At 42.6% G+C, this 27,560-nt stretch overlaps 1 protein-coding gene across 1 annotated transcript in view; it reads right to left on the bottom strand.

Annotated features, from left to right (window-relative positions):
• Nucleotides 1-27,560, bottom strand: part of ANTXR1 (ANTXR cell adhesion molecule 1) — a 72,438-nt gene that overhangs the window by 33,411 nt on the left and 11,467 nt on the right. The window contains exons 2-9 of the mRNA XM_025214642.1: nucleotides 23,049-23,120; nucleotides 21,040-21,111; nucleotides 15,970-16,051; nucleotides 15,038-15,071; nucleotides 13,550-13,629; nucleotides 11,751-11,819; nucleotides 9,168-9,248; nucleotides 128-188 (exon numbers count right to left, since the gene is read on the bottom strand). Coding sequence (XP_025070427.1) covers nucleotides 128-188; nucleotides 9,168-9,248; nucleotides 11,751-11,819; nucleotides 13,550-13,629; nucleotides 15,038-15,071; nucleotides 15,970-16,051; nucleotides 21,040-21,111; nucleotides 23,049-23,120 — 551 coding nt within the window. The remainder of the gene's footprint in view (nucleotides 1-127; nucleotides 189-9,167; nucleotides 9,249-11,750; nucleotides 11,820-13,549; nucleotides 13,630-15,037; nucleotides 15,072-15,969; nucleotides 16,052-21,039; nucleotides 21,112-23,048; nucleotides 23,121-27,560) is intronic.

Raw genomic sequence — 27,560 nt, 5'->3', positions numbered from 1 at the left:
AAAAAAAAAAGAAGAGATTGAACTTGAGTCAGTTGAACCTTTCTAGGCTCCTTAGGAACAAAGAATGGGTGGGCAGACAACTACTCTGGTAAACAGTGAGGAGTAGTCCACATGGCTTTAAACTTACCGCCTGCACATATACTGGAAGGCTCTGCAGCAAGAATCTCAATGCAGGATTTCTTCAAAATCTGGAAGCCAGGAAACAAGAAAAGAAGATGTATGATAAAATATCTCAACATCCTCTCCTCTCAGGGAGTACACACCACTCTAGAAAACACTTGACTCTGGAAACCTTTACTCTCATATACCCTAAAAGAGCCCTTTGTACTGCAAATCACATACACTTTTAAATCTCTTTACAATTGCTAGATTGATGCAAATGAGAATCTGACCCTAAGAGCTTTTCTGTATTGTAAAACGGTTTGCAGGTATAAGTGAAGTCTTAGAATTATACTGGCAAATGCTGATAAGTTATAATGGGAAAGGTATTCATTCTGAATTATCAGGTATCAGCTTAAAAGAGTTCCCCAAACAGAATACACTATTGTTTATAGCAAATACTAAAGGTACATGTTATCTTGCTATAAGCACAAGGGTATTTTACCAGCGTATCTGCGTTAGGAATTTTGTCAGGACAATTGCATAATTGTTTTTCCATAGATCTATTAACATAACTATACTGGTAAAACCTTTCAACTTTGACAGCCCACCAGCTAATGACTTGTTGACATGCAGAGCTGTACTGAAAAGTACAACTTGAAATCAAGAGGTGTATGGATGCATTCATTCGACCTTTAGGCAGGGTTGTATCATCTTAATTTAAGTCAATTTGAACTATGTTTACGCTAAACTCACGTACATTTGGCTGAGATGATCTGGTTGGGGATGGTCCTGCTTTGAGCAAGGACGTTGGACTAGATGACCTCCTAGGGGTCCCTTCCAACCTTCACTGTCTATCATTCTATGAAATAATATGTATGCAGGGACTTCTGTACTGATTTAACCAAACCAATACAAGCTTCAAGCTATATAAAACAATTAGAAAATTGAGTTGACTACATCTAACTTCATATACTAGGTGGGGAACATCACTGTTCACAGGCTGTGCTAACATTGTTCAAGCTGTTCTTTGCAAACAGCTCCTAACACCCAGTGCTTCACTGTCTGCACTAAGTAGTGCTGTAATCAGTTGGACAGGCTGTAATCAGTTGTTGTGGGTCTTTAGCAGCACTTTGGATCAGTTCCTTAAGGAGGCTGCACTTCAGCAGATCAAGTTTTAGCCAGCTCCAACAGGCCGGCAAGTGTCAGCCAAGTACTGAGACTCAATCCAGCAGCAAAATATTTTTCCCAACCTTAAACTGAACCATCTGTAAGGGAAAAAATTACAGCGAATACAGTAAATTATGTTAAGAAAATAGACAATCTGGGATTTTGCTGCAATTGCAAGCTGATCTGTGTGTCAGAAATACCTGATTGCAAAAGGTACAGATGTAGCTATGGAATAGTTTGGGTTTCTCCTTTTTTTCCTTTTCTTTTTTTGAAGAGCCTATTGGTTACTGTACTTAGAAGCAGTGACGGCAGAGGCTGCAAGGATACCAAGGGACAGAAGGAATCAGGTCCATGTGAGCTGCTGACAGTGCTTGGGAAAAGAAAGAGAAGCTTTGCTAGAGCAAAGAGGCCGTCCAGATGGAAACAGGAACTGCCAAGGAGAAAGAGAGAGAGAAAAGTGGGTAGAGAGAGTGAGAGTAGGATTTACAGTCAAGAGTACAACTGACAAGCATCAGAAGGATTGAAAGTGGATTCGGGAAAAAATACTAGATGCTGTAATATGTTACATGACAGAATACCTCCCTAAATGCTATCCCACCCATCCTACAGCCATACTCTCGCATCAACTTTACATGCTCCTGGGTACCATATGTGGCCCGGCCCCACTGACCATTCATGAAGGAAGTTATTAGTTTATGCAAATAACTGAGAGGTTGATATTTTTCCAATTTTTTTCCCCTTGAAAATGACTCTCTTTCAGAAATGGAGACTTCACATGGACATTTGTCTTCCCTCCACCCAAATTTACCTTAATGTCTTTTGGTAGAACTTAAAACCAAAATCTTTTTTAACCTGTTTTCTTTGGTTAGCATTTTTTCCTTTTTCTTTATCCTTTTTAGCAGCAAAATGAAAGAGAGAGGTTGGAAGAGGAAAAAGAAACAATAAGACATCAAAATTGGGTCGCTAACTGGCTGGAGGGCCGCACCCAGAGAGTGGTGGTGGACGGATCATTTTCGACCTGGAGGGATGTGGGCAGTGGGGTCCCCCAGGGCTCGGTCCTCGGATCCGCACTGTTCAACATCTTCATCAGTGACTTGGATGAGGGGGTAAAAAGCACCCTATTAAAATTTGCTGATGACACTAAGATGTGGGGGGAAGTGGGTACACTAGAAGGGAGGAACTGGCTGCAGTTGGACCTAGCAGGTTACAGGGGTGGGCGGATGAGAACAGGATGGGTTTCAACACTGACAAGTGCAAGGTGCTGCACCTGGGGAGGAAGAACCAGCAGCAGACCTACAGGCTGGGGAACTCCCTTTTCATCAGTGCAGAGGCAGAAAAGGATCTTGGAGTCATTATTGATGCCAAAATGAACATGGGCCGACAGTGTGGGGACACAGTCAGGAAGGCCAACCACACCTTGTCATGCATCCACAGATGCATCTCAAGCAGGTCCAAGTAGGTGATGCTCCCCCTCTATGCGACACTGGTCAGGCCACATTTGGAGTACTGTGTCCAGTTCTGGGTGCCGCACTTCAGGAGGGATGTGGACAGCATGGAGAGGGTCCAGAGGAGGGCCACCCACATGATCAGGGGGCAGCAGGGCAGGCCCTACGAGGAGAGGCTACAGGACCTGAACCTGTTCAGCCTCCACAAGAGAAGGCTGAGGGAGGATCTAGTGGCCTATTACAAACTAGTCAGGGGGGACCAGCAGGCATTGGGGGAATCTCTGTTCCCCCAAGCACTACCAGGAGTGACTAGAAATAACGGTGACAAGCTGGCCGAGGATAGATTCAGACTAGACATCAGGAGGCGCTACTTCACTGTCAGGGCGGCTAGGATCTGGAACCAACTTCCAAGAGAAGTGGTGCTGGCTCCTACCCTGGGGGTCTTTAAGAGAAGGCTAGATGAACACCTTGCTGGGGTCGTTTGACCCCAGTACTCTTTCCTGCCATGGCAGGGGGTCAGACTTGATGATCTGTCAAGGTCCCTTCCGACCCTACCAACTATGAAAAAAATTAAAATTTGGCATAATATTTTCACCAAAGATTTAAAAAACATTTTTTAAATGCCCAGAACAAATATTAGTTTTAATCTGTAACCTGTATTCAGTTGTTTTAAAACACTATCATACTTTAGCCAGCTTCAGTGAACAAGAGTTTTAAAAAATCTGGCCCTTGTGGCTTTGTATAATGTTCTTCGCAATATTAATTACATTTTTTAATAATTATAAAATGCCTACATTCTTAGAAGCCTAACATTATTAATAAAGTCCTGTCAGTATTAGGCAATCATTTCAACAGGAACTCTTTCCTACCCTTTTTGCACAATGGAAAGTGATACCAGTCAAGGAACCTGTACATTGCTGAACTGCACTGGAGCGGCAAAGCAACCTGGCTCATGAAGGCAAAGAAATAGTGTAGGAGATCATTCAGTTGGTTTCCAAGCCAAACATCTATGAATCACTCCTACCGTGCACTCAGTGGGCCAGGCTGATCACTGAATTCTGTTCTCATGACCAATCCAGTCCAGCATTCAGGTGATGACCTGCTGAGTTTCAATTCGCATTCACTCTGGGATCTGCTGAGTGGCATTTGGTCCTGTTGCCTTGACTTAATTCCATCCCTACTCTACAGACATCATAGTTGAATCCCATTCACTTCAATGGTGTTATCCCAAGAAGAAAGTTTAGTTTCACTGCTTCCATCTTCCAGCATGCATCATAGGAATATTGCTCATGCTGCACACTCAACAGGATGCTGGGAAGCTTATTAAGCTACTATTTGTAGCCAGTTTGGACAGTGCTAAGTATTTGTGTGGCTACATGATACAGTTATAAATATTAAGGCTTGTCCTAGGTCATCAGGTGCCATGTTAAACCAGGTTTCTTCACTACAGCAGCTAGACTTCTTTATTATTATTAACTGTGCTTCTATTGAGTTGGGAGCTTTTAATGAGCAAACAGGACGTGGATAAGTAGCAGAAAATTAATGTCTGTCTATATTAGTGTAAATGACCTTCAGTCTAAGTGGAGGTACTGATTATCTAAAGCTTCTGTGAAGTGCTGCAAAGCCAAATCTGTAGATAATTATAAAGCAGCAATTAATTTATTTTATTTACACAGTACTTCCCCTCTCCAGCATTGCTAGCATTGGCTGAATAGGAAGAAAAAAAATTGGAGAGATGGATTTGGGGGTGGGAAGAAAAGAGCGATCATAAAGCATGACCACACAGAAAATGAACTAGAAATGTAAGATAGGTAGTTGCTCTTTATGTATGAAAAAGATCTTCCCAAACATCATGTGAAAGTTTGGGCAGCCCCCAAATTTTGTATACTTAGGAAATCTGTGTTGCAGGCCGCATAACCAAGTCTCTCTCAACTCAGCTGCATGCACAATGCTGATAGATGCATTGTCAACATTGGCATGAGCCATTTTAGAGCCCTACGTGGGGAGCTGGCTGCAAAAGCACATGATCACCTCAAGGAAAGAGAAAGGGAACGTCTACTTTACATCCATGCTGTATCCTGGAAGGCTGATGAGCAGCTCACCTCACCCACTCACCCATTTGAGCAGCCCTGGGAATATCCCAAGAACCATGCCCAAGCAAGTGCCTGAGAACGGTGCTAGGACATGTGCTGGGACTACTCTAAGGCAGTTAGTTACAATGCCTCATTTCCAGGAAACCAGAACTTGTGGTAGAGGTGATTTTTTTATTAGACAAACTATATTTTTTAAAAGTTTTATTAGACCTACTAGATTTTTGGAAAAACTCATTTCCAGGGAGTGAGTGAATAGGGAACCCTGCTTGGTGGCAGTCCCATGAGCAGCATGGATGTGATGCAGAGAAATCCCAGGACACACTTTGTTAAAAAAAAAAAAAAAGGCTTTGGTTCTTGGAATACACTTGCAAGGTGAACTCAGTAGAGTAGAATTTGTCCTTGGTTTGTACCCATAAAAGAATACTGGGAGAAAATGTGTTCCACCTTCAAGTTTCCTATTGCAAACATATATGGCATACCGGCAGACCAAATGTAAGGGTTGAGATATGTATATATACTATATACAATTTATTGAGTTATAATATACATATTCATAAAACTAAATATCATACACATATATTTACACACTGAACATTAACCAAAAACCAAGGTCAAACCCTAAATAACACTAGCTACCCATCACAATAAAACAATTTCAGCAGCATCAACACAATACAACATTTCAATTACAAAACATAAAGGCGCAAACAGGAGCAATCTTAATAACACCTATACTTAATATAGTCCCTGACCCATGGCAGAAGATAGTCCTCCTTTCCTTCCAATGGGGTCCCTTGGGGGGTGTCCAGGAAGTACCAGGGGCCCCTCCCCTTAAGGCCTTGACTATGCGGGGGCTGCTCACTCAGCTCCTTCTCTGGGTTTGCCCACCCCAAACGTCTTTCCCCTGTGGGACCCAAGGGCCCAGTGACTCACTCTCCCTCAGGTGACAGTGGTCAGGGCACAGCTCGACGGGGTCTCCTCTGCTGGACTGCCTCTCCAGGCCTCTCCTGCACCACTGGGCTCCTCCTCACCCTGTGCCCTGCTCCAGGCACCAAGGGCTCAGCTCCTTCCAGCTACTGCACCACCGCTGCTGGCTTCTGGGCCTCATGCTGCAGCACTACTATTTCCCCTTGCCCTGGATTCAGCTTCAACACAGTCTTTTAGCACAGGTTGGGCCCTTCAGGCTCCGTCTGTTCATTCTCACGCCGGGTGGCTAACCCAAGCAGACTCCGCTGCTCCCTGGCTTCCAAGGTTGGGCCCATGCACCACCCTGTGCACTGTGGGACCTGGCTGCTTGCTGGGAGATGCAGCCTGAGCCACCTCACTGAGGCCCCCAAGGCCCTTGCCCTGTGCATTGTGTGGTCCACTGGCCCTGCCAGGGTTGCAGGCTCGAGTCACTGCTTGCCTGGGCTCCGTGCACTGAACCGCGCAGCATGATGGGCCCAAGCAGTCTCACGCCACTCCCAAGTCTAGGCCTCCCCACACCGTCCCCATGTGCCGTCAACAGCTCAAGCGGTCTCACACTGCTCCCAAGGCTGCTCCTCCAGTGGCGGCTTCAGGAGCCTTGGGCCGATTGTCCCCTGGGGGAGAGCTCCCTAGCTTTTCTTGGCTCCGCTCTTCTTGAATCCCGCCACATCTGCCCCTCATAGTGAGCAGGCAGCTCCTTTTATACACTCCAAGGCTCCGCCCCTGAAGTTTACAGGCTCCGCCCCTGAAGACTCTGACCTGACAGTTTACAGTCTTCAATCAGGTCTGGGGGAGCTCTTCTTCCCCTCCCCTCAGGAAAGGGGCATGACTTTATTTCTCTTGCTGCATCCCGATTGGTGGATGGGCTCCACCAATCAAAACAGCAGGATCTCAAGCCTGGGACTCAACCCAAGCTCTGAAAGGTGAGCCTGCTACATGTGCATCTGAAGATGCCTGATGAGGCCTATCTGGGATGAACAGATTTTACTGCAGGTCAGACATGTGTTTCTGTGCAGGGTGGGTGGTGCTAGATTCTTGATTTGGTCTGTGACAGTGTTTCTGCTGCTCCCGCTTTTCCATCTCCTGTTGTTGTCACGAGGTTTCAAAGTACTGAGATCCCTGTCACCGACTCTTCCTCCATTTGAGGCAGTCCTGGGCAATAGTCTCTCATGAGTTGACATCAATGTTGTATTTTTTTAGGCTGGCCTTGGGGATGTCCCTGAAGTACTTTCTCTGCCTTCCTCCTCAGCATATGCCTTGGTTGAGCTGGGAGAAGAAAAATTGCTTTGGAAGTCTGAAGTTGGACATTCAGATGATGTGACCAGTCCAACAACACTGATGTCAGATGATCATCGCCTCAATATCCCACTGGATTTGGAGGATCTTCTGCAGGCAATGTTGATGGAACTTCTTCTGATGCACCAGTGACCAAAAAGCATACATTTCTTACAGAAAATCCACCCTGATCTTGCAGATACACTGTTGTCCTCTACTCACAAACCCACTGCAAATATGGTCCTGGAAGTGCTGCACTTTCTGGAGACTCTGCTCAGTTACAGATGGTAAATTCAGCAGCAGTCAACTGATTTAGTTCTGAATGAGACTCCCCAAAAGTCTGAAGTCTATATGGTTATATGTGATAAATCTGAAGAGTGAGAGAGCTTCCTCTGGATTTCATTAAAGGCAGCTCGCAAAGATAGTGCAAGGATGAGACCTAAGGCTCATTTTTTGTTGTTGTTTTTTTTCCAAGATGACACGCAACACCTGATAGCCTAAGAGAATTTGGGGCAGTACCCCCATGTTTGCAGAATGTCAGGAAAACCAGTAATAGCTATAGGATCAAATTGTTGCTGCAAGCAAAAGTGCTAGGGAAAATAGAGCATGTCCCACAGGGAACAGCTTTTGCTTGATATTACGCGGTCAGGATAGCATGTAACTACTCTATACACAGAAATTTGAGATCCCCTTTGTGAACCTGACTTTCCTAGCCCACAGCAGAATCCAGCCCATTTGTTCCAGGTTTGTATCAACAACAAAAAAGGCCATGCTAAATGGATAACACCCTCCCCTCCCCTCTCCAGACACATTTCTAAAAGGATTCTCCCGTCTCTCTTCGTAGCCGTGGGAAACGTAGTTAGAATAGTAACACGCTACAAGTGACCAAAGGAGGAAAATAACCCCAAATGAGCCAAAAATAGGACATTTCCTGGAGGATACTTGCAATATTTTTCACTCTGTTATTTGATAATGGAGAATACGGTCTCCTAGTTCTGCTCTTTCTGTTCTGGCTTCAAGTCAGACAGGAACCGCTCAGAGAGCCACTGGAGCTGTGAACCCAATTTGAATCCTAATTCTAAACTGAGGCAGGCAGAGCTGGGGCCCGTACATTAGTCTGTGGTGTGCATTACTATCTGCTACAATCTCTATTTTACTTCAGGGCCCAACACTCTTGCCATTCTTGGTACTAGGGTCTGCACTATCACAACCCTCTTGGCAAGTTGTGTTTCCTTAACTGCTTCTCAACACTACTACACAGAAAATCCCAGTTGGAAAAGCCTTGAAGAGAAATGGGCTGTTTAAGAGATCAAGAACTTCCAAGAGAAGACAGCTGGCTTTGTACGAGTCCAAGACAGCCAGTAATATTATCTCTTTCCCATCATCTCACTGCTGCAGCTTCTTTAGTGAAGAGGAGAAGTAATGATAATTTCTAGTGCTCTCTCTGGTGTAGTTTTAAGTCAAGTATCTAGGCAGTGGCATAGTACAGAGCTGTGCGGAAGGACGGGATATTACACAGAGTCAAAAAAAAAAATCAAGGAGTAGTGCGGTAGAGCTGCCAAGACAAAAGGATACTGAACATGCAGAAAGTGGAGAAGCAGAACAGAGGCCTTGTTCTTTCCAGGAAGGGGTGCGTACTAATGTAGACCAGGAGGACAGGAAAGCTATTTGCTGCTCTGCCATTCACCCAGCATGCGACCTTAATCCTCTCCCCCACATTGAGTTATTTCATGTGCAAAATGATGGTAGCAACATTCGCAGTAGCTGCTGCTTATATCTCTGGAATATTGAGCAAAGTAATTCTTGTAGCCAATGGGGACACCAGAGATAGTGTGTACTGTGAAACTTTCAATTAGATCCTTGTGCAGGGGAGAGGTTAAGGCCAAAACAGAAGAGAAAGTAATTCACTTATTTGTTTCTGTTAGTTGATGCCCAGTTCTGATATGTGACCAGGTAATTTCACAGTAGAAACACTTGTACAAGAAAAACAGGGTCAAAGTCACCATCGGGCTATAGTGAAGAAAAAATTACTGCTGATTATTCAGCAGAAAAAAGTAATAAAATCCTTTGTTCCAGATGTACAAATATATACACAAGCAATCCCAAGATTAATACTTACAGAGTCTATGATCCCTTGTAGTGCTTCAAATCCATCATTCACAGGAAAGACATGATCCTTGCTGTCAGCAATTCGAGCCAGCTGACAGAGCAGCAAAAAATAAAAATTAAAAAAAAAGAAAAAAAAAAAGAAAAAGTAAACATGGGATAAATTAGCCAATGGACAGCGAAATAAGGAGAGTTCTTTTGCTAAATCCACTTACACATCAAAATAAATATCTTAAGCACTGGACAGAGCATGGCTTGCTAACATACTGTAATGTTTCTCCAATTACCTAACAGTTTGCACTTTGAACCTGGTTAATTTTAAAGGGCAGTGCTGGGAATCAGAGGTGGTTCCGGGACATGATAAAAATCAAAATAAATAGAATAAATATCTTAAGCACTGGACAGAGCGTGGCTTGCTAACATGCTGTATTGTTTCTCCAATTTCTTAATAGTTTGCACTTTGAGCCTGGGCAGTGCTGGGAACCAGAGATGGTTCCTGGACATGAGGCAGGATACGGCATATTCTAGGAATTAAACCCAGTGCCCTCTGCGTGGCACTGTCAGAACCAAGCCAGCAAAGCCCATAAGCACACGCAGAAGAACTTCAAGCATGTGAGCAGTCTTCTTAAAGATAAAGAGACACTCCTGTGCTTAGAAGCTACACCCCTGCCTCTGTACTTCTCTGTGCACAGACCTACCCATAAAAACCAATAATCTCCCAATGTGGGTGGAAGGCATCATCCCCTCACTGCCTCACATCCGGCAGGTTCAGGTGCCCAGGGGTCAATGGGAGAATGTGTAGGTGGCAAGAGGAGCAAACAAGTACCAGAAGGACATTTTGGGGCCTCACATGTTTGGAGAAGAGAGGAACTGAGAGTGGGAAGAGCTTAAGACCAATTTGTTCATCTTCAGTATGCTAAGGGTTAAGGCAATCGGTGAGAACAGTTCAGGGATAACGAGCTCTCCATGCATCAGCTGGTGCAGAATCAAATTTTACTGCTGTGAGGCTGACATTTGTTTCAGCAATTCCCTCGAATGGCAGGGGTAACATCATTCGGCAGGCCTGCGCTTGGCCTTTCCTGCAGTAATGCAAATTGAAGGCACCCTTACTTGTCACACATTCCTCCCAAAACCCAGCAGGCCCCACCCTTCCAGCTCCTGGCAATCAGTTATATTTATTAGAGATATAAAAAATACCCACTTAGAGAGGACTTTAAAACAAATGCTCTCCCCTCAGTCCCAGACACACAAAGCCTCTCCTGCCCCCGCTTGATTTGTGCCTAGAGGGAATATTCCCAGCCACTGTTTCCCATGCACTAGGGGGCTGGGTTAGAAAAGCTGCATACTGATCGCAGGCCAAGATACAGCAGTTACAGTAAATTGGTGGATGTTTATAGTTTCCTGAATTCATTCTCTCTGGTCTGGCTTCTAGAGCTTTCAGGGGTTTCAAATGACAATGAAGTTTTATCATCAGACTCTACTTAATCTCTCTGATGCCTCAATGGCTTCAGGTTGTGGTTATCTTGGGGGCTTCAAGCTTACAACCCCTAAAGCTCTTCTCCCCACCTCCAACTTGCCCCCGTTTTTTTCTTCCTTTGTCTTTTTATAGAAATTCTCTATACCACAGATTTTTGCAAGTCCAGTGAGTCCAGTACAAGCTTCTAGGGCAAACATCTTGCCCACTGGGCAGACTGATGTAAAGCTGTTACAGTAAGACGCTTTCATTAAGACTCTACAGTGGCACAGCTACACAGGTGCAGATATTCCCAGTCCAAAGTGGAACCCACGTTCCCCATCTTACTACAGACATTTTATTTTCTTGCTTCATCAGATGTCCACTATGAGACCTAAATGATAGCCTGGGATCCAAATAAACCCATAGTTTGGAGGATGTATCCCAATTTACGTTGCTTCCCAGTCCCATCAGCAGATCCGGCAGGTTGCTTTTAGAGCTGTACAACATTCAGTGGGTTTTTTTTCCCCACGGGTATCTATACAAAACTCTGTGGGGCATTTTTAAAAGTCACACAGTATTGCACTATGAGCTCAAAGTAGAAATGCCCTGCAAATCTATAACAGAACAAGGAATGTCTCCTCTCCAGTTAGTTTTCTGCCAAGATGGACTCAGGTTTGAATTATCAGGAGCATCACCGAGTCGACCAGTAACCCAAGAGCTGCACTGGAAAATAGAATTTCCCATAGGAAACTGTCATTTTTACTTTTCAGTCCAAAACAAAAGGAAGAGAGATTCGTTTTTAAAAATTCACCAAAGAATGGGAATTCAGGAAAGGCTTTATTCAGAAACATGGAAATGCTTCATTTTGGTAATGTGCAAATGCTTAATTAGTGGTAGAACTCTGTAATGGAAAATGTTGAGTTACAGAGATAACTGTTCTGCAGTGTGGCAGGTTTTGGGCAATCCCATGCTTCAGGGCTTTTCATGATCACTTCTAAAAGCCAGGAAAAAAGGTTTTTCTCTTCATGAATGCCAAAAGCTTCTGTAGCAGCAGTGAATTTCACTTTTCTATAAAACACTGGGACATTGGCCATCTAGTCCACCTTTGCTAAATGCCTAAGAAAGTTATGACTCATTTACCTGAGTTTCATTGAAATCTTTGACTCCAACACAGTACACTGTTGCTCCTAGGTCCCTTGATCGATTAGCCTGGAACAACAGAGATATGTCCATTATGGATGCAGATTATGGTGCATTTTGTATTGTATGTTTAATGCTCTAATCCTGCTGCCATGCTGGGAGCAGAACTCCGCTCAAAATCAACGATTGGGAGCATGAAAAAAGGGTAGACTAAAACCATGACAGTAACTGTAGTCTTAAATTCAGGTAACAAAAATTTTACCTATTGCTACAGCTGTGGATACTTGCTTGGATAGGAAAAATGATACACTAGTTGTTCTTTCACCCAATAAATCCAATGTGCAGCCATTTCAATTTGACATAATGCCTAAGTACAATTGAAAACCTGAAAAAAAATGGAATCAATTTTTTCACCTATCTCTGCTGACCATAGCATCTGTGCATTTAGCACTTCATTATTTCTAGCATCACAAAGAATGGAAGAGAAAAAGGCTACTTAATTTTTGGACAAAACTTAGTTTTAAAGTATTTTGAGCCATGCCTATTGGGTCAGCAATCTATAGTTTATATACAGTTTTTGTATACAAACTGTGGTAATAACTTTAATGGATGCATGTTTAATGTCACCTTCAATGTTCATAAATCAGTGGTATTGTGCATTAAATCCTCCATTGTACATTTTTATCCTTTGTATGATTGTTTCATCAAATTTTATGCCAGTTGTATTACCCAGCTCTTTGAGAACCTGATCCCCCCTCTCCCATGGAAGTCTACTTGCACCAGATTATAGTAATTCTGATTTACAAGTATCAGTATCTATTACAAACAGCAAACAACATTATCCTCAGTTTACAGTAAGGAGAGTCAAGTACACAGAAGTGAAGTGACTTGCATTGCAAGGCTAAAATCCAATGCCTTATTGCCTGTACCTCCCTCAAACAAAACACACGTAAAACTTCTGACCTCTACTCTTGATGAATTTCTCTTCAGAGAATTTTCTTCATTCGTCTCTTTAAACAAACTTGTTTTCACTCTGAAATCAAAGATCCCCAGGGAAGTTGGAGCTGAACTTCAGGGACTTTGAATGGTATATTTTTGGCAAGGATTTATGTTTTAGCAATTTTGTTTTTCACACTACAATATAGTGATCCTTTTTATTGTTATTGGGTTTAAACCTACACTTCATTGGATCCTATTTAATAGTTCATTCCAGGTCCAATTTATCATAATTTATATTTTACAGCATCATGGAGTGGAATTAGTGCAGCCCTCCCTAGCAACATCACTGTTGCTATCAACCAGGCATATTAACAATACGAGCACTTTTTGTGCCTGTTTCAGCGCTGAATTTTACCTTATTTAATAAATGCTCTATGTGGTATGTTAACCTAATTATGTTTTGGATATGAGAGTGAAGTGAAAATCCCTAATTCTTTGCTTGCTTTTTAAAATCAAATGTAACCTGATCCTTCTTTGAGGTTTAACCCCTAAAATACTGGTCCGTTGGGTCCTTCTTTCTCACTTCTACACTAAATTGTCCAGTCCGTCAGAGTCCAACTGAGCTCAAGAACCGCTCTTGGCATTGTGCTTTTTTGCTTTAGAAAGCAAAATCTAAAATCTAAAATCTTCAAGTTGTTTCCACTCATGTTTAGCCTTAGGAACATATACATTTAAATTAATTCTGAGAACTTCCCTGATGGCAAAACAATCCTTTGCCTACGTATCCTTTATTTTTTGGCAGCAAAGACAGACACTTTGATACCTGCTATTTCAAGAGCTTGGACTGTAAATCTTTTTACCTCTCGCTCTGCATAAAAGAAGAGATCCTCGTGGAGTTCACCATCTGTCAGTGCAATGATGACACTTGCAGTTCTGTAACCTAAACAAACAAACTTCTTGAACAAAGAGGATTTAAGGGCACTGAGTACTACATGGATTAACACAACACCCAACTAACGAGTTTAAAAGGAACACAAGTGTTACATTTCTTACTTGATAAATGCTCCCCTGTTAACAACCCACATTTAAAAAGCCCCAAATGTCAATGATATATTTTTTTGCCAGTTCTAAATACCATCCGTCTCTTGCATGTATCTATTTTCCAGGCATTTATCTTCTGCTCCTCACAGAAATGACTCGGTCATTCTAACCTGGCACCTTATTATAAATATTACTGTAGTTCAACCTAATAGTTTGCCTGAAAGTGTGGCAACATTTACAAACTGCTTAAAAAGCATTTCCAGTTACTTCCTGTTTTATTGATGGTATCTATCATTTCTCAAAACCCAGGGAGACATTCCATTTATGCTACAAAGGCTGAGCTGGTATTTAATAAAATTTAGGTAGAAAAATGATTTAAATTCTTTTAATTCTTCCTTGTCCTTTCACATCTTATTTACTGGTAATGGAGTTATGACAGGAAGACTGGAATCATCCTTTACTGTATTGACTGTAGCACAGGGGCTCTTTTTATTAATGTAAGTTTACAGCAGCAATGAATAAGATTAATTTAAATTTCTGGCAACAGCACATTGCTCAAAATCTGAAAGAGTTCTGATGTCCTGGATTACACATGAACAGTGAAACTGCAGTTTAATGTTTTTTTCCAAATGTCTGGTTTTCAAATTGGAAAAGAATATGTTCAGAGCTATTTTGTTGTGGAGAAACCAAGGATATTCTGAAAACTGCCAATGACAAATAACTGGAATTTTATGATTATGTCTATTAATTGATTCTTGAAAAGTGAAGTGAAACTTCAACAACTTCTCAAGATCCTTAGTGATGATCCTGCAGTGATGATGAAATATTTGACAGAAACCACACAAAAAGGTGGAGATAGATCATGGAGAATTAGGTACCCAAGCATCTCTGAAAAATCCCACTGAGCAACAATCTACATCTTTTCATGAACGAGCCTCTTTGTTGTTTTTATATAAAATATATTCAAGGTACAGGTCTAGTGCCTTACAGTTCCGCCCTGCCCTCTTTAGGACATGTCGCTGTATTCTGAATTCTTGTAAAAGGGATTAGTCACACCCCTTTCCTGAAAAGGAGTGTGGGTCCTGGACAGAAGTCAAGCACATAGGCAAGATATGGATTGCTTATCTTGCTGGGGTGATCTGACCCCTGCTGATTTCCTGCCCCTTGGGCAGGGGGCTGGACCCGATGCTCTCGTGAGGTCCCTTCCAGCCCAATGTCTATGAAATCTAAGAAGATATAAAGAGAAGGGGGAGTGGGGGACGTGCAGCAGGGAAGGATAGTTAATAGCTCAAGCAATTCTCTCTTACCTAGAACATTTTCATAGTAAATCTGTTCACTTGCCTGAAATTAAATCAGAACAGTATTAGTAACAATTGAATAATTGTGGTACTTAGCGATTGCTCCAGACATGTGGGGAGATGGGAAGTGACACCAAAGTTGTGAAGCATGAGACAGCATTTTTAGCATATGTAGCTTCTACTCTGCAATTGAAGATCCTTTCAAACTGTTAACCCTTTTCGCTGTGCATCTCAGGTTGGAATGAAAAGATGGGGCTAAAGCTGCACCTGCAGTTCAAGCACTGGCAAAATTTGGGGGATCTTTGGATCTGAGAGTTTTGCTTCTAGACAGATTTGTGTCTCCGTTCTCAGCTAGACCTCCACACGGCCTGGAATGTGCTGTAGTTTTCCCCATGTGCTGTAATACAGGAATTCAATTCATCTTCATCAGCTGGACATAAATGCTTCCCCAATCCTTCAGAAGATATAAGTAGTGGAGGTGGGAGCAACACACAAAAGAACCCTTGGGGAGTTTAGATGCAAACGTTTGACCTGATCAAGTCTTCAGCAGTGGAAGACCAGAGGAAGAGAGGGCTGCCAGGTGGGCAGCTTGCCCACTGCACCAAAGCTCCATGCTGGCCTGGGGTCTCTTGCTGCTCTACTCCCCCTTTAACTCCAATTGGAGCTGCACAGCCAGCGTTCAGCTGTTACATGCCCACTTCCTACTCCTGAAGGCGAGGTCCCCAGCAGTGAAGGCAGGGACATGGCAAGATACAACTTTGAAGGTTATTCCAACCCAAATTCTGCCAGCCTCATCGGTGCAACACCTGCTTACAGAACCCACTGATCAATTGTTTTGCTTCAGGATGCCACTTACCCATATGGAAGGGCAGGAAGCTTGATTAATCCCTTTGCTTTTGCTCAAAGACCCTGCAAACGCAATTTAAGATTGGTCTATTTACCCTTTCAAATCCTTCGTGCATGTAAGTGTCACCCCCTGGCAGAACCTTCCGCAGCTCTTCTAGGCCTTGCCGTATCTGGTCCCTGAAAGATTCACATGGACACACTCTTAGATCTATTCACAGATGTCAAAGTTGGCCAGGAAGTGGCATACAGGTGGATATGTGGAAGGCAGAGTGCATGCAGGGAAGAAAATGACCCAGTTAATCATCATTTTTCACTAACACATAAGAGCGTTTTCTGATGGAAGCACTCAGATTACAAATTCCTGAAACAAGCATTTTAAAGGGAGCTGATACCAAACAAAAACCCCACTGTAATTTTAGGGCAGCTAAAACCTGGACCTGACTGTGAAAGCTCACATCCACCTCTAATTTAGAGTGGGCAATAGCTCAGAGCAGTTGAGACAAATGGGGAAAAAGCCGCTTTTTAAAAATAACCAAATGGCAGCAAATGGTTTTCCATTATATTGTGGAAGGTAGGTATAGTGGAAGATGGACTGGTTCCTACTTTCAACAAGTCAATTCCACTTGGGATTATCAAAAGAACTCAAGGGAATTGAATTTGAGTATTTAATTCCCTTTGCTCTTTTGGGTATCCCTGCCTTCAGGGCAACAACTCCCCCATTTGGGAATCATCCCAAGTCCCACAGCTCCATTAGGAGCATACTACTGTAAGTGAACAAAAGAAATGCTAGCATGTTATACCTAACGATCCCATCAGCAACACATTATTGGAACAAGCATTTAAGTGCTACAGGAAAGCAAACTTTGGCTAAGACCTTTCTGTTAAATGCTTTCTGTTAAAACTAAAATAATTAAATGCCTCCTGTTAAAAATAAAAAAAAATTAGGTTAGAGGGGAGTGTTTGGCTGAGTTTCTCTTTATGGGTGTGAAAGATGGACCGGATTTGCTCTTGATTGATATTCCCACAGCCTGGAAAAAGCATCACAACAGAAAACTCTCCCCTAGTCTGGTATTCTGGCAAACATACCTCTCTAAACACATATTCCCTTAATAAACTCAGCCTATTCTCAAGATGTACAAGCGGAGCTGCTGACTTGCATCTGGCTCTTATTCCTCAGTTGTGTTGGATGAGGATACAAACTGAATCAAAGAGCCATGAAAGTGATATAGATAATCTAAAATCATCCTGCAGGCTCCAGGATATGTGAATACAACCCCTTCAATTCCTGTCCAAACCAGCTTCAGGAATAATGAGCTAATGGGAAAGGCTTCATAATTCAGGGTGTCTCCTTTCATCTTTTGGACACCTAGACATACTGACAGATCAAATTCAGTGGGGCGGGCCTTGCACTGTTTCACTGAGTTGCAGACATCAGTGCCTTTCAAGGCAAGATAGAGTCTTGTCCAGAGTGTGGTATCTCTAAATGAACTAATGCTATCTTCATGGGAACTGGATAAAGACATTATTCTTGGCTGGACCACACTGACACTCTAGGCTTTGAGGCTGAATTTGTTTTTACCCACATGGTCCTACACACATCAACCTTTGCCTTCTAGAATATTTCCTGGACTGGTCAATTAAAAACAAAAATTTTAAAATAAAAAATCAGGGACTACTGTTTCCCAGTTTCAAGTAGAAAGCGAGGCTGTCCCCTCCCCTCCACAAATCCCAGGGCCCAGCAAGACCCCAAAAACGATACCTTCAGCCCAACAAAATCAACAGAACATACTTCCTTAGATATCATGATACTTCCACTGCTAGTCCCAGCCAGAAGTCAAAGGGAAAATAGGATATGAAGAATGAAATCACAATAGAAAAAAAGCTTAAATACTGAGAAATTCTGGTTGATTTTAGATATTAAAAGGTATTCCGTGATGTAATGCCATTTGTTTTAAGGGAGTTCAGGGGTTAATCTAGAAATGGATTTGATCCAACCCTAAGGGACACTTCAGCAATGACAGAGAAGAGAGAGGATGAAATGGAAACTCCAGAAAGCCAGGTCCTATGCTCTCTGAACAAGATCCCTTGTCCTTTAAACAAATACATCTCACCTCAGTGACATTTTTCAGGCTGATTCAGGTTCTTTCAGCCCTGGATCTTTACAGCTTCTCACTGATAAAATTCTGTTTGCTGGTGATTGACAGGCAAAGCACTCCATGTAAGCAGGAGTCCTTCCATTTGTAATGTATACTATACTGCATGGTATACTACAACGGCAGCATACTCTTCCCAAACTAAACTATTACCCCAAGTTGTCTTGCTAAAAGTAATTGAGAAACCTTTTACCAATTATAGACTTCTATCTGTCACTGTCAATTAAAACAGAAGATCTACAGCCTCTTGCTATCTCAGTTTTGGCTACTGCCACTCTTCTATCCTGCCTGAAGTGAACATCTTTTCTAGGACAGTGGGGGGAGTTGATAGATTCCCTATGGAGAAAAGAAATAAATGCATGTGTTTCATATACACAGGTAATAAGTCTTCTTACAAGTGTAACCTGTAGCCTTACAAAATTCTCCTTGCTGATTAGGAAGGGGGTTAGGGTTTCTTCCGATATATATATTAAATACCATTAATTTTCTCATTATCCTCATGTATTACAGCAAATGGAAGGGGAGTACTTTTTACACCAAGGGGGCCAACTGTAATGACGCTTTTTAGGTTGGTATGCATGTGGACTATACCACAGGAAAGTAGCCAATTTCCTATAAATTCAACTCTAACAGCTATGCCTGAATGCAATCTCATAGGAGCCCAATATGTAAAACAGATGCTACTTATATAGCACTCACATATGTTGCATATATTTTTTGTTCCACGTGGCAATGAAGTTAAAAGAGGAAATGGTAGTGTTTAAGGACCTGAATTCAATAAGAATACTCCCGCTCCTTTTACTGAAGGTTAGATCTAGGTCTAGAAGGGAATGATGAGAAAACATTCTAGAAGCATTATAATTACAAAGTGGTCTGGTCCAGTAACCCACATAGCTCCTCTGTCTACCTTATAGCTCCTTGTTTAATCACTTTCTTTTGAAAGTTTTGCATTAATGTAACATCCATTACTAATACCTGTGAATACTCATACAGCTCAACACCCACTTCAATGTAGTACTTAGAATAGGCTGAGAATCTGGATCCAAAGCACAGTGGCCTGAAAAAGGCAGCCTAGAGACCTATGGAACAAACAACACAGGGCCTTTGGCAGCAACAGCAGAAGCTACCCAGTTCCTCATCTTTTATCATGAAGAGATGAAGGAATCAGAAATGGGGGGAATTAGAGGAGGAGGAGGGTCTCTCTTGCCTTGACTTGTTTCTTTTTTGTCTTGTCAACACACTCCAAGTCAAACACCTCACATGTGCAATTCACACAGATCAGACCTGGCTAACACACCAAGTCTGGACAACAGATGCTTCCTCTGGGGGTGAGCTAGCTATGGACCCTGCTGCCAGCTCTATGTTCTGGCTGTCTGGGGGTGGACAGGGAGAGAAGTTACTTTGGCTGATGTTCATTTTTAAAATGGCGAATAATCCACCCGTAGAAATTTCACAGGAGAGTAAAGGTAGTTCCCATGCTATGAATAAACAGAAGCATGGGTTGTTCTGACCATTTAGTTTCTCCTCCTTAGAGCAGAGATTCTGCTCCATGAAAAGCTCCAAGATGCTCAAGTAAAATTGTAAAATCCAGAATTAAGCATGTGTGAGGCTGTGACTTCATCAAAACTACCTAGAGAGATCAAAATGGAAACCAGATGTCCAAACTACTTAGGCAACTTTGATGACAAATCCTAGCCTAAGTCTTACATGTATCCTTCCCATGCCTCCCCTGCTTTCAGCATGCAAGTGCACAACTCTTTGAAAAGGCAGAATTCTCATATACCTTTTGCTTTTGCAGTTACACACAGAGACAAGATCACCTCCATAACAACTACTCCCAATCGAGTTCCTCTGACCTGCTTGTTCAGTTGCTCTTCTGAACCCACAATGGCATTCTGGATCACTTTACTGAGGTTAAGTGTGCAACACTGAAATTTTAAACAACACTTTTCAAATCTCCAGCAAGACCACTCCTCTACCCTGAAGAGCCTGCCATTTCAGAAAGAGGAGGAAAGCAGAGACATGACAAGTTGGAATACGCTTGTAAAGCCAGACCCCTACTAAGTAGTCAACATAAAAAAGATTGCCTACTACTGATGGTGGTTAAGAGATCATTCTTTTTGCTCAAGTGACAAAAGTCTTCTTTGGCACAGAATATCCAAGATCCAACCACATCTAGTAGAACTCACTATAAGGACATGGAGCAACAGTTTTAAGTAGACTAAGGAAGGCATCAGGAGAATGGTAAAGAAAGGGATCCACATAATGAAGATTTCTGCAAGAGGCAGGTTCAAGCAGGGTAAATTCACATGAGCTGGTAAGTAGAAGGGGAAAGGGTTTCAAGAGCCAAAAGCAGTACAAATGACAGTGCAAAGCTGAGAGTAGGAGTAAGAGAAGAATTGTACAATAGGAACACAGCTAAAGAAATGGAGGGAAAACTGAAGCAGAAGGACAGGTTATGGGGAAACTATGCATGTCTTGGTAGGAAGAGGACAAGGACCTTGTGATATCACAAAAGAAATTAAGGATTTTACAGGGTGAAGGTTGGCTTCCACTTTCTCTCCAGTTACCCTTCTTCCCAGCCTTCATTTCTGTACTGAAACCCCAAACAAGGCCTAGGGTTTCCCATCTGACCTCTACACAGGATGGTTGGAAACTGGAGGGGGGAGTTATTACATAGTCTTGACTTTTCATCAGAAAAACCCTACGTCCTGGCTTTCTGGAAAAAAAAAGAAAGTGTTTTCAGTTTTCTTGATTACACCCTTTGGGACTAGAAGTGCCCTATGAAAACTTGTGTCAAGTCAAAACAGCCACCTTCCACTAGGGGAAAAAATGTCAGTGAAAAATTGTCAGCCAGTCTGTGCCTCCAGAGTTCTAGCACCACTGCCACATGATAGAAACAATTAAGAGAAGAAATACCAAAAAGCTGCCAAGCTGTTCCCAGAAAATATTAGCCAGAGAAAAGGAGAATAGTGCAAAAAACAAACAAGTCACGGTCCCAAGAATTCTTACCTGTCTTCAGTTAACCTCATAAGAGTGGTGCCTCTTGTTGAGAAAACAATAAAAGACATCCTCAGCTGGGGGCTGGCAAAGGAGAACAAAGTGGAAAGTGAATGACTTTGGGGTAGAGACTCTCTCATCATATGTATGCATAGTGCCTAGCACACCATTCACTCAACCAAAGCAGGGACCTTGCAGCTGCTACTATGTCTATTGCTTCATAGAAGGATGAAGGTATAGGCAGTGAGGGTTAGAATCAGTAGATGGGAGTTTTATGCAGTATCATCTCTTTTTATAAGGCTGTGGGAAGTGAATGCTAATTGTGTTGGTATGAATCCCATGATGCCATTAGGCCACAGACACAAGAAAGAAGGAATTCAGGAGATCACAATATCATGTGGCAGTGCGGGGAGACTAATTTGTGTTCCAACACTTATTCATTTGATATCTGGTCCAAAGGACTTCCCCACAGGTCTTTACACTCACAAGAAAGATACTGGGCTGAACCAGTTCCAGGAGAAGCAAACTACTCCCCATAGTGGAGTTACATCATAACCTGCCCATCCGCTTAATATGACGTAGTAATCACGAGTTTCTACATGTGATCACCAGCTCTGTCGCTGTAGCAGTGTGCTCCCCAGGTATAGCACACTGCTATGGTGTGCTCCCTGGGTATAGTGCACTGCTACGGCACTGTAGCAGCAAAATCTACCCATGCACTGCATGCATGGTGCAGTAACCACCCATACTGCGCAATGCTTTAGTACTTCCAAAAGGAGTACCAAGGATTACTTCCAAAAGGAAGCACTGCACCATAGCAGCATCACCATATGGTCACATGTAGACACACCCAGGAAGCAACAGACTTAGAAATACCTGTAATACTTCTACAGGTAGAAATGAGATATATATAAAAAAAAAAAGACTAATTATTCATCTAGTCCATCTCCTGGAGACTAGAATAGTTGGGCCAAAACCTGCTCATCTTTAGTCAGTAATCTCAATGCAAAGACTTCAATTAATTTCAGGAAAACAAGAGCATAAATCATCTCCAGAAAGAGATGTATAGTGAATTCTTCAGTTGTTGTGAATCAGTACACATCTGTACACCAGTTGAGGATATGGTCTCTAGTAGTGCTGTGCAAGGCTTCGGGTGCTGATTCAGTTTGGAGGAGATTCAGCCCAATTTGGTGGCCAAACCTCCAAATCCAAATTGAATCAGGGGACCAGTTAAAAGGTCCAAATTGATCTGAAGCTCTCTGAATCTTCAGAAAAGATTCAGAGAGCTTCGATGATTTGGACAGTCCCGGGTGGCTGCAGCAGGGAGCTGCAGCTGGACTCAGAGCTGATAAGTGGGGGCAGGGGAGTGGGGGGGCACCCTGCCAGCCCCACCCAACCCATACCTGCTCCCCCAGCCCCATCCCGTGGCTGTTTCCCCCATGGGTGCCCCGCCCAAGCCAGCTCCGGCCCTTTAAGAAAAAAAACCCATGAAAAACCCCAGGACTCATTGCTTCTTCAATGTCCTCAGGGCTTCGGGGGAGCTCATGCAGAGCCCCCCACATGGTGCAGGGCAGTGGGGATCTCCTCCCCTGCCCGGCAGGAACAGTGAGTGAGGGGGTTTTAGGGGTTTTTTTTTCTTAAAGTGCTGGAGCTGGGGCAGACAGAGCAGCCATGGGGGGGTGGGGGGACAGAGAGCGTGAGAGAGGGGTCAGGGGCAGCCCCCCACACAGCACGGGGCAGCGGAGATTGCCCCACCACCGAGCAGCACGCAGTTAGTCGGGGCTTTTTTTTTATTATTTTTTTTTTATTTTTATTTTTTTAATTCTTCAAAGTGCCGGGAGCTGGGGAAGGCAGGGGATGTGCCTGGGCAATTCAGCCAAATCCATTCGGGACAGTGATTCGAATCACCGAATCGAACCGCTGTCCCCTGAATCGGCTGAATCTGAAGCGAATACCAGCTGCCTTGTACAGGCCTAGTCTCTAGTTCTTGGCTCACGTGAAGCAGTTTGGTTATTTCTTACCTTATGAATTTGTGGGCCAGATGTTCCACAAAAAAATAAATTTCATTCCAGTGGTGCAGGACACTTCCTGATCTGGGAAAACAATTATTGCAGGAGATATTAGTTTGATTATACACAGTTATGCCACTGCTTTAATTATTTCTTTGGTGGATTACCTAAAAAGATGAGCTGAACAGATGTATAACAATAACACTCCTGTTGTGTTTCCTTGAACAGGGAAAAAAATCTTCCCTTGCATTCAGCTTTGAAATACAGAACACCGTAATTTATGCTCCATGTGAATACGTAAGGCTGTACACTGACATAATATATGATTGTTACATTAGACCCTTAACACAGCACTAAACAAATAAACCAACATTTGTGCTGATCTGTGTCACAATGCACGGTTTTGGGTAGGTTCCATTGGTTTATTCACCAGGTCGTTGTGCAAAGCTTTCAGCTCAAGTGCATTATGAATGAAGGAAATATTCTTAAATCTAAACCAGCGTTTGCACTGTACCAGTGATAATAAAATGTAAGATATTATAGGCCTACAATTCAACTCTTTTGGCTTCTTGTCTAGTAAAGGACCAAACACAAATTAGGCCTTAATCCTGCTATCAGTGAATTCACAGGGAGACTTACCATTGGGTTTAATGGGATTGGGACTGGACCAGGAATTTTCCTCTTTACACTGTGGTAACTAGGAGAAAAGTGAGATTAACCCAGCAAGTGCACCTTTCTGTGCATAAACTGTATGCGTCTTAATACAATCAGTGAGCACCTATGCAAATATTGAATTACGTTGCAATCCAATTGATTATACTTATAGGGCCTTTGTATACTCCACAAAATTGGTTTTTAAAGTGGCTTAAATGCCTTTTTGCATCACTTTAATGGCGTTGCTTCCATGTTGCTTGGTATTGCTTCTATTCCTCTTCTTTGACTTTGTCAATGACTTTGCATAGTGCCGCTAGGCCTACTTGCCAACTCAGTGCCAGACTGCAGGTAAATCGTACTAATTCTAGGGCCACCTCTGTTCTTAAAAAAAAACAACAAAAAAACCCAAACCCCCCAATGGCCATTTTGCCCTTGACTTCCATGAGATCAGGATCTTAATAGGTTAAGATTACAGTTTTGCATTGACACTAATCATCAAAATAAAGACACTAGTGGGGGTCTCATGGTATTTTGTCAGCTTGCAGACACTGGGTTAACATAGTTCTCCATAGCAGAGGGAAGAATGGAAGGAGGTAGACTGCACCTTCAGAGGTAGCTCTACACAAAACCCTGACAACAACATGTAGCCAATTACTCTTAAGATTTAACTTGATTAATCTTTGAAAAAGCTTCGACAGATAGTTGGTTCACGTAGCTGATGTCATTCACATTTTGTGCTTTTCTAGGATGGGCATTTCAGAAGTACTTTAGTAATTTAAGAACAGAAGTCCCATCTGTTGTCTTCTGGTTCTCTCTGAGTATACAACCTTGTGATTACATACCATGGTCATCCTGGTTGCCCTTTTCCTGCACCTTCCATTCTTTTCTAAAGGCCACTTGCTATAGCATGTCTCAGATTAGACTTCTCTCTACATGACAGATTCCTATTTGCTTTGAGTATCAGACTGTGCATGTACCAAGTTTTAACTCAGTGTCTGCTAAATGAAATTGAGGGGGAAAAACTACATTCAACTAATCAACATCCCATGTCTACATAGCTTCAAACTTTTGAGGAATTCAAATCTGAATTTGGAATTAAACCAGGTTCATTGCCACCCTGTAACACTAAAGGGATTTTAATATACATTATAAGTGTAAATAACAACCAAGACTGAGAACATATAGGGATTTTACATATTTTTGTTGTCATGGCTCTGTTCCTTGAGATTTTGAAAGCCTTGTCATGCTACATGCTGGGTGTCGTACTACACTTGGGATATAGCTTCTGGAACCAACCAAGTTTGTTTTTTTCCAAAGGCTTGCTTGGCAACTTGGTAACTCTCTCTGAAACAGATACGGCCAGAGCTCAGAACCAAATCTCAATTTTCTTCAGAGTCAAGATTTGGAATGACAGTTCTGGAAACGTTTAAGTGATCCAGGCACATAGGAATTCTAGTAAATTTTACCCATAAGCTTGGAGTAAAATGCTTTATGGACAAGCTCAGGCTGTGAAGTATGGTTCTAGTGACTCAGATGAAAAAGAAACACTTTTTTCTTGGGCAGAGGTCAGCAAGTATAAATTTATTTTCTGTGAAGAGAGATAAGAGGCACTTGATATTATGGTGACAAACATAACAGAAGTATTTGTGTATGTAGGCAAACAGGTAAAGGCAAGCTTATTGTTAACCATATAACATGAACTAAGATTACTGCCTGAAGGCCTTTATCATGCTAAGACCACATGTCAGCCTTTGCCTGAGAAGGTAGGAAAGCTTATTCCAGATTTTTTGTACCCTCCTCCCGAGGCACGTGATACTGGCAACTAACAGAGACACAAAATATTAGACCAGATGGGTCATTGGTTCAATCCAGCATGGCTTTTCTTATCAAAAACTTCTGAACAAAAGCTGAGTTTCACTTTATTATTATGATTATTATTATTACAATGAGGCAACTGAGAATGAGAAGCAGCCACAGAGCACATAGAGTATGTAGGTCATTATATAAAACTGTGTCATTTTCCATGCTCTAAGGTCATGCATTTTTTTTTAATGCAGCATTAGCCAGAACTAAGCTTTAAACCCAATTGTTTCAGCCATATGACAGCTGCCAGCAAACTACATTCTCTGTTTAAATGTTTGACTTTGCGATTGTTGTTCTGTTGGCCTTAGGTTTTAGCTGGTTTTGGCAATTTTTTCAGTTACGCGCTGTTTTTTAATTCCCCACATAAGTACAGTTTCAATTCTCCTCCGCCCCCTTGGAACAAGAATCTAAACATCTAAAATTGCAGTTCTTTTTCCATGAAGCCTTCCCACACATATATTCACACACCAGCAAAGACCACCACAAGATGCAATGGCATCAGAGATTTCACATTTTGTTTCAACACAGCTTCTGGTGATTGAAATAAATTCATTTGCCCCTTGAAATAAAAGGGCCAGATTTTACTCTCAGTTAGACAGACATCAATCCAGAATGAATCTGTCTTTAATCAAGCTGTCCTAGATTATGTCACTCAGAGGTCAGAACAGGGTCCCAAAATGAAGTGGCCGGCACATAATTGACCGTATACTGTGGCCTGTACTACAGAGGTCCTCAGTTAGGAAAGGGGATCAGCAACAAGCATGAAGGCATCTATTTATTGCTACATGGAAGAAGGGTCACCGATTAGATAGTGTACCTGCAAATGGCAGGTGATAGGTGTTCATACATGCAAACGGCTAAGAAATACTTATCCTACTTCACAATAACAACACTTTGTGTTTATTAGTATGCTGCCAGGTCTACTTTCCAAGCACTTTACAATCACCAAGCAACTGTAAGAATGCACCTTGCATAACAGACACAGATGATTATACCTATTTTGTAGATGCCTGAATTGAGTCAAAATGAGCATAAGTGACTTGAACGGGGGTAGAGTGTGCAAGAGTCAATGCTGGATGGATACTAGTTGTATGGTGTATTGGTGTCCAATCTTTTTCCTAGACATCTGATAAGTCAAGAAGATGTTCATCTAATGGCCGTTGCAGGTCCTTTACCCTTCCTTTGGGCCTTCCTTAGTTTGCACAGAGTCGAGAGTTTACACTATCCTTTCAAAAATTAATTCAAAGATGTGCTATACTGGCCCTGGACTGGAGCACAGTGAAACCAAACTTATGTTAACACTGTGTGCAGGACCTCCACCTAACCCAGCTGGTATCTAGTCCCACCAGGGGTAGCGCCTTGCTTGACCTGCTCTTTGCAACAGGGGGTGATCTCGTGGGGAACATGCGAGTTCATGGTAGCCTGGGAGATGGTGACCATCACTTGGTCGAGTTCACTATCCAGCGAAGGGTGGGTAAAGTAACTAGTGGGGCTAAGGTGCTGGACTTCAGAAGGGCCAACTTTAGTCAGCTTAGAAGGCTAGTTAGTGAGGGGATGCAACTCAAGAATATAGAGCAAATGGGGGTCCATGAGGGTTGGAGGTATCTCAAGGGAGTGATCCTTGGGGCTCAAAAGGAGTCTATCCCATTGTGTAGGAAGGGAGGTAAGGGGGCAAAAAAGCCCCCTTGACTGAACAGGAAACTCCAGGAGAGTCTGGGGGCAAAGAAAGAGATGTATAGGCAGTGGAAGCAGGGAGCAGCCACCAAGGAGGAATATATCTCCCTGGTGCACAATTGCAGGGAATCAGTTAGACAGGCCAAGGTGGGGCTTGAGCTCAGGCTGGCTTCAACAATTAAGGAGAATAAAAAGTCCTTCAGGTATATAGCAGGCAAAAGGAAAGCTCAGAGCAACATAGGGCCCCTGCAGGACAAATCAGGACAGTTGGTGGTTGATGCGGGGAAAAAAGCAGAGCTCTTCAATGAGTTCTTCGCTTCAGTATTTCTATGT

This window comes from Alligator sinensis, unplaced genomic scaffold (genome assembly GCF_000455745.1).
Source record: "Alligator sinensis unplaced genomic scaffold, ASM45574v1 scaffold1030_1, whole genome shotgun sequence".
NCBI lineage: Eukaryota > Metazoa > Chordata > Crocodylia > Alligatoridae > Alligator > Alligator sinensis.
The sequence above is the reverse complement of the archived record's forward strand: the minus strand, read 5'-3'. Positions and strand labels throughout refer to the sequence as shown.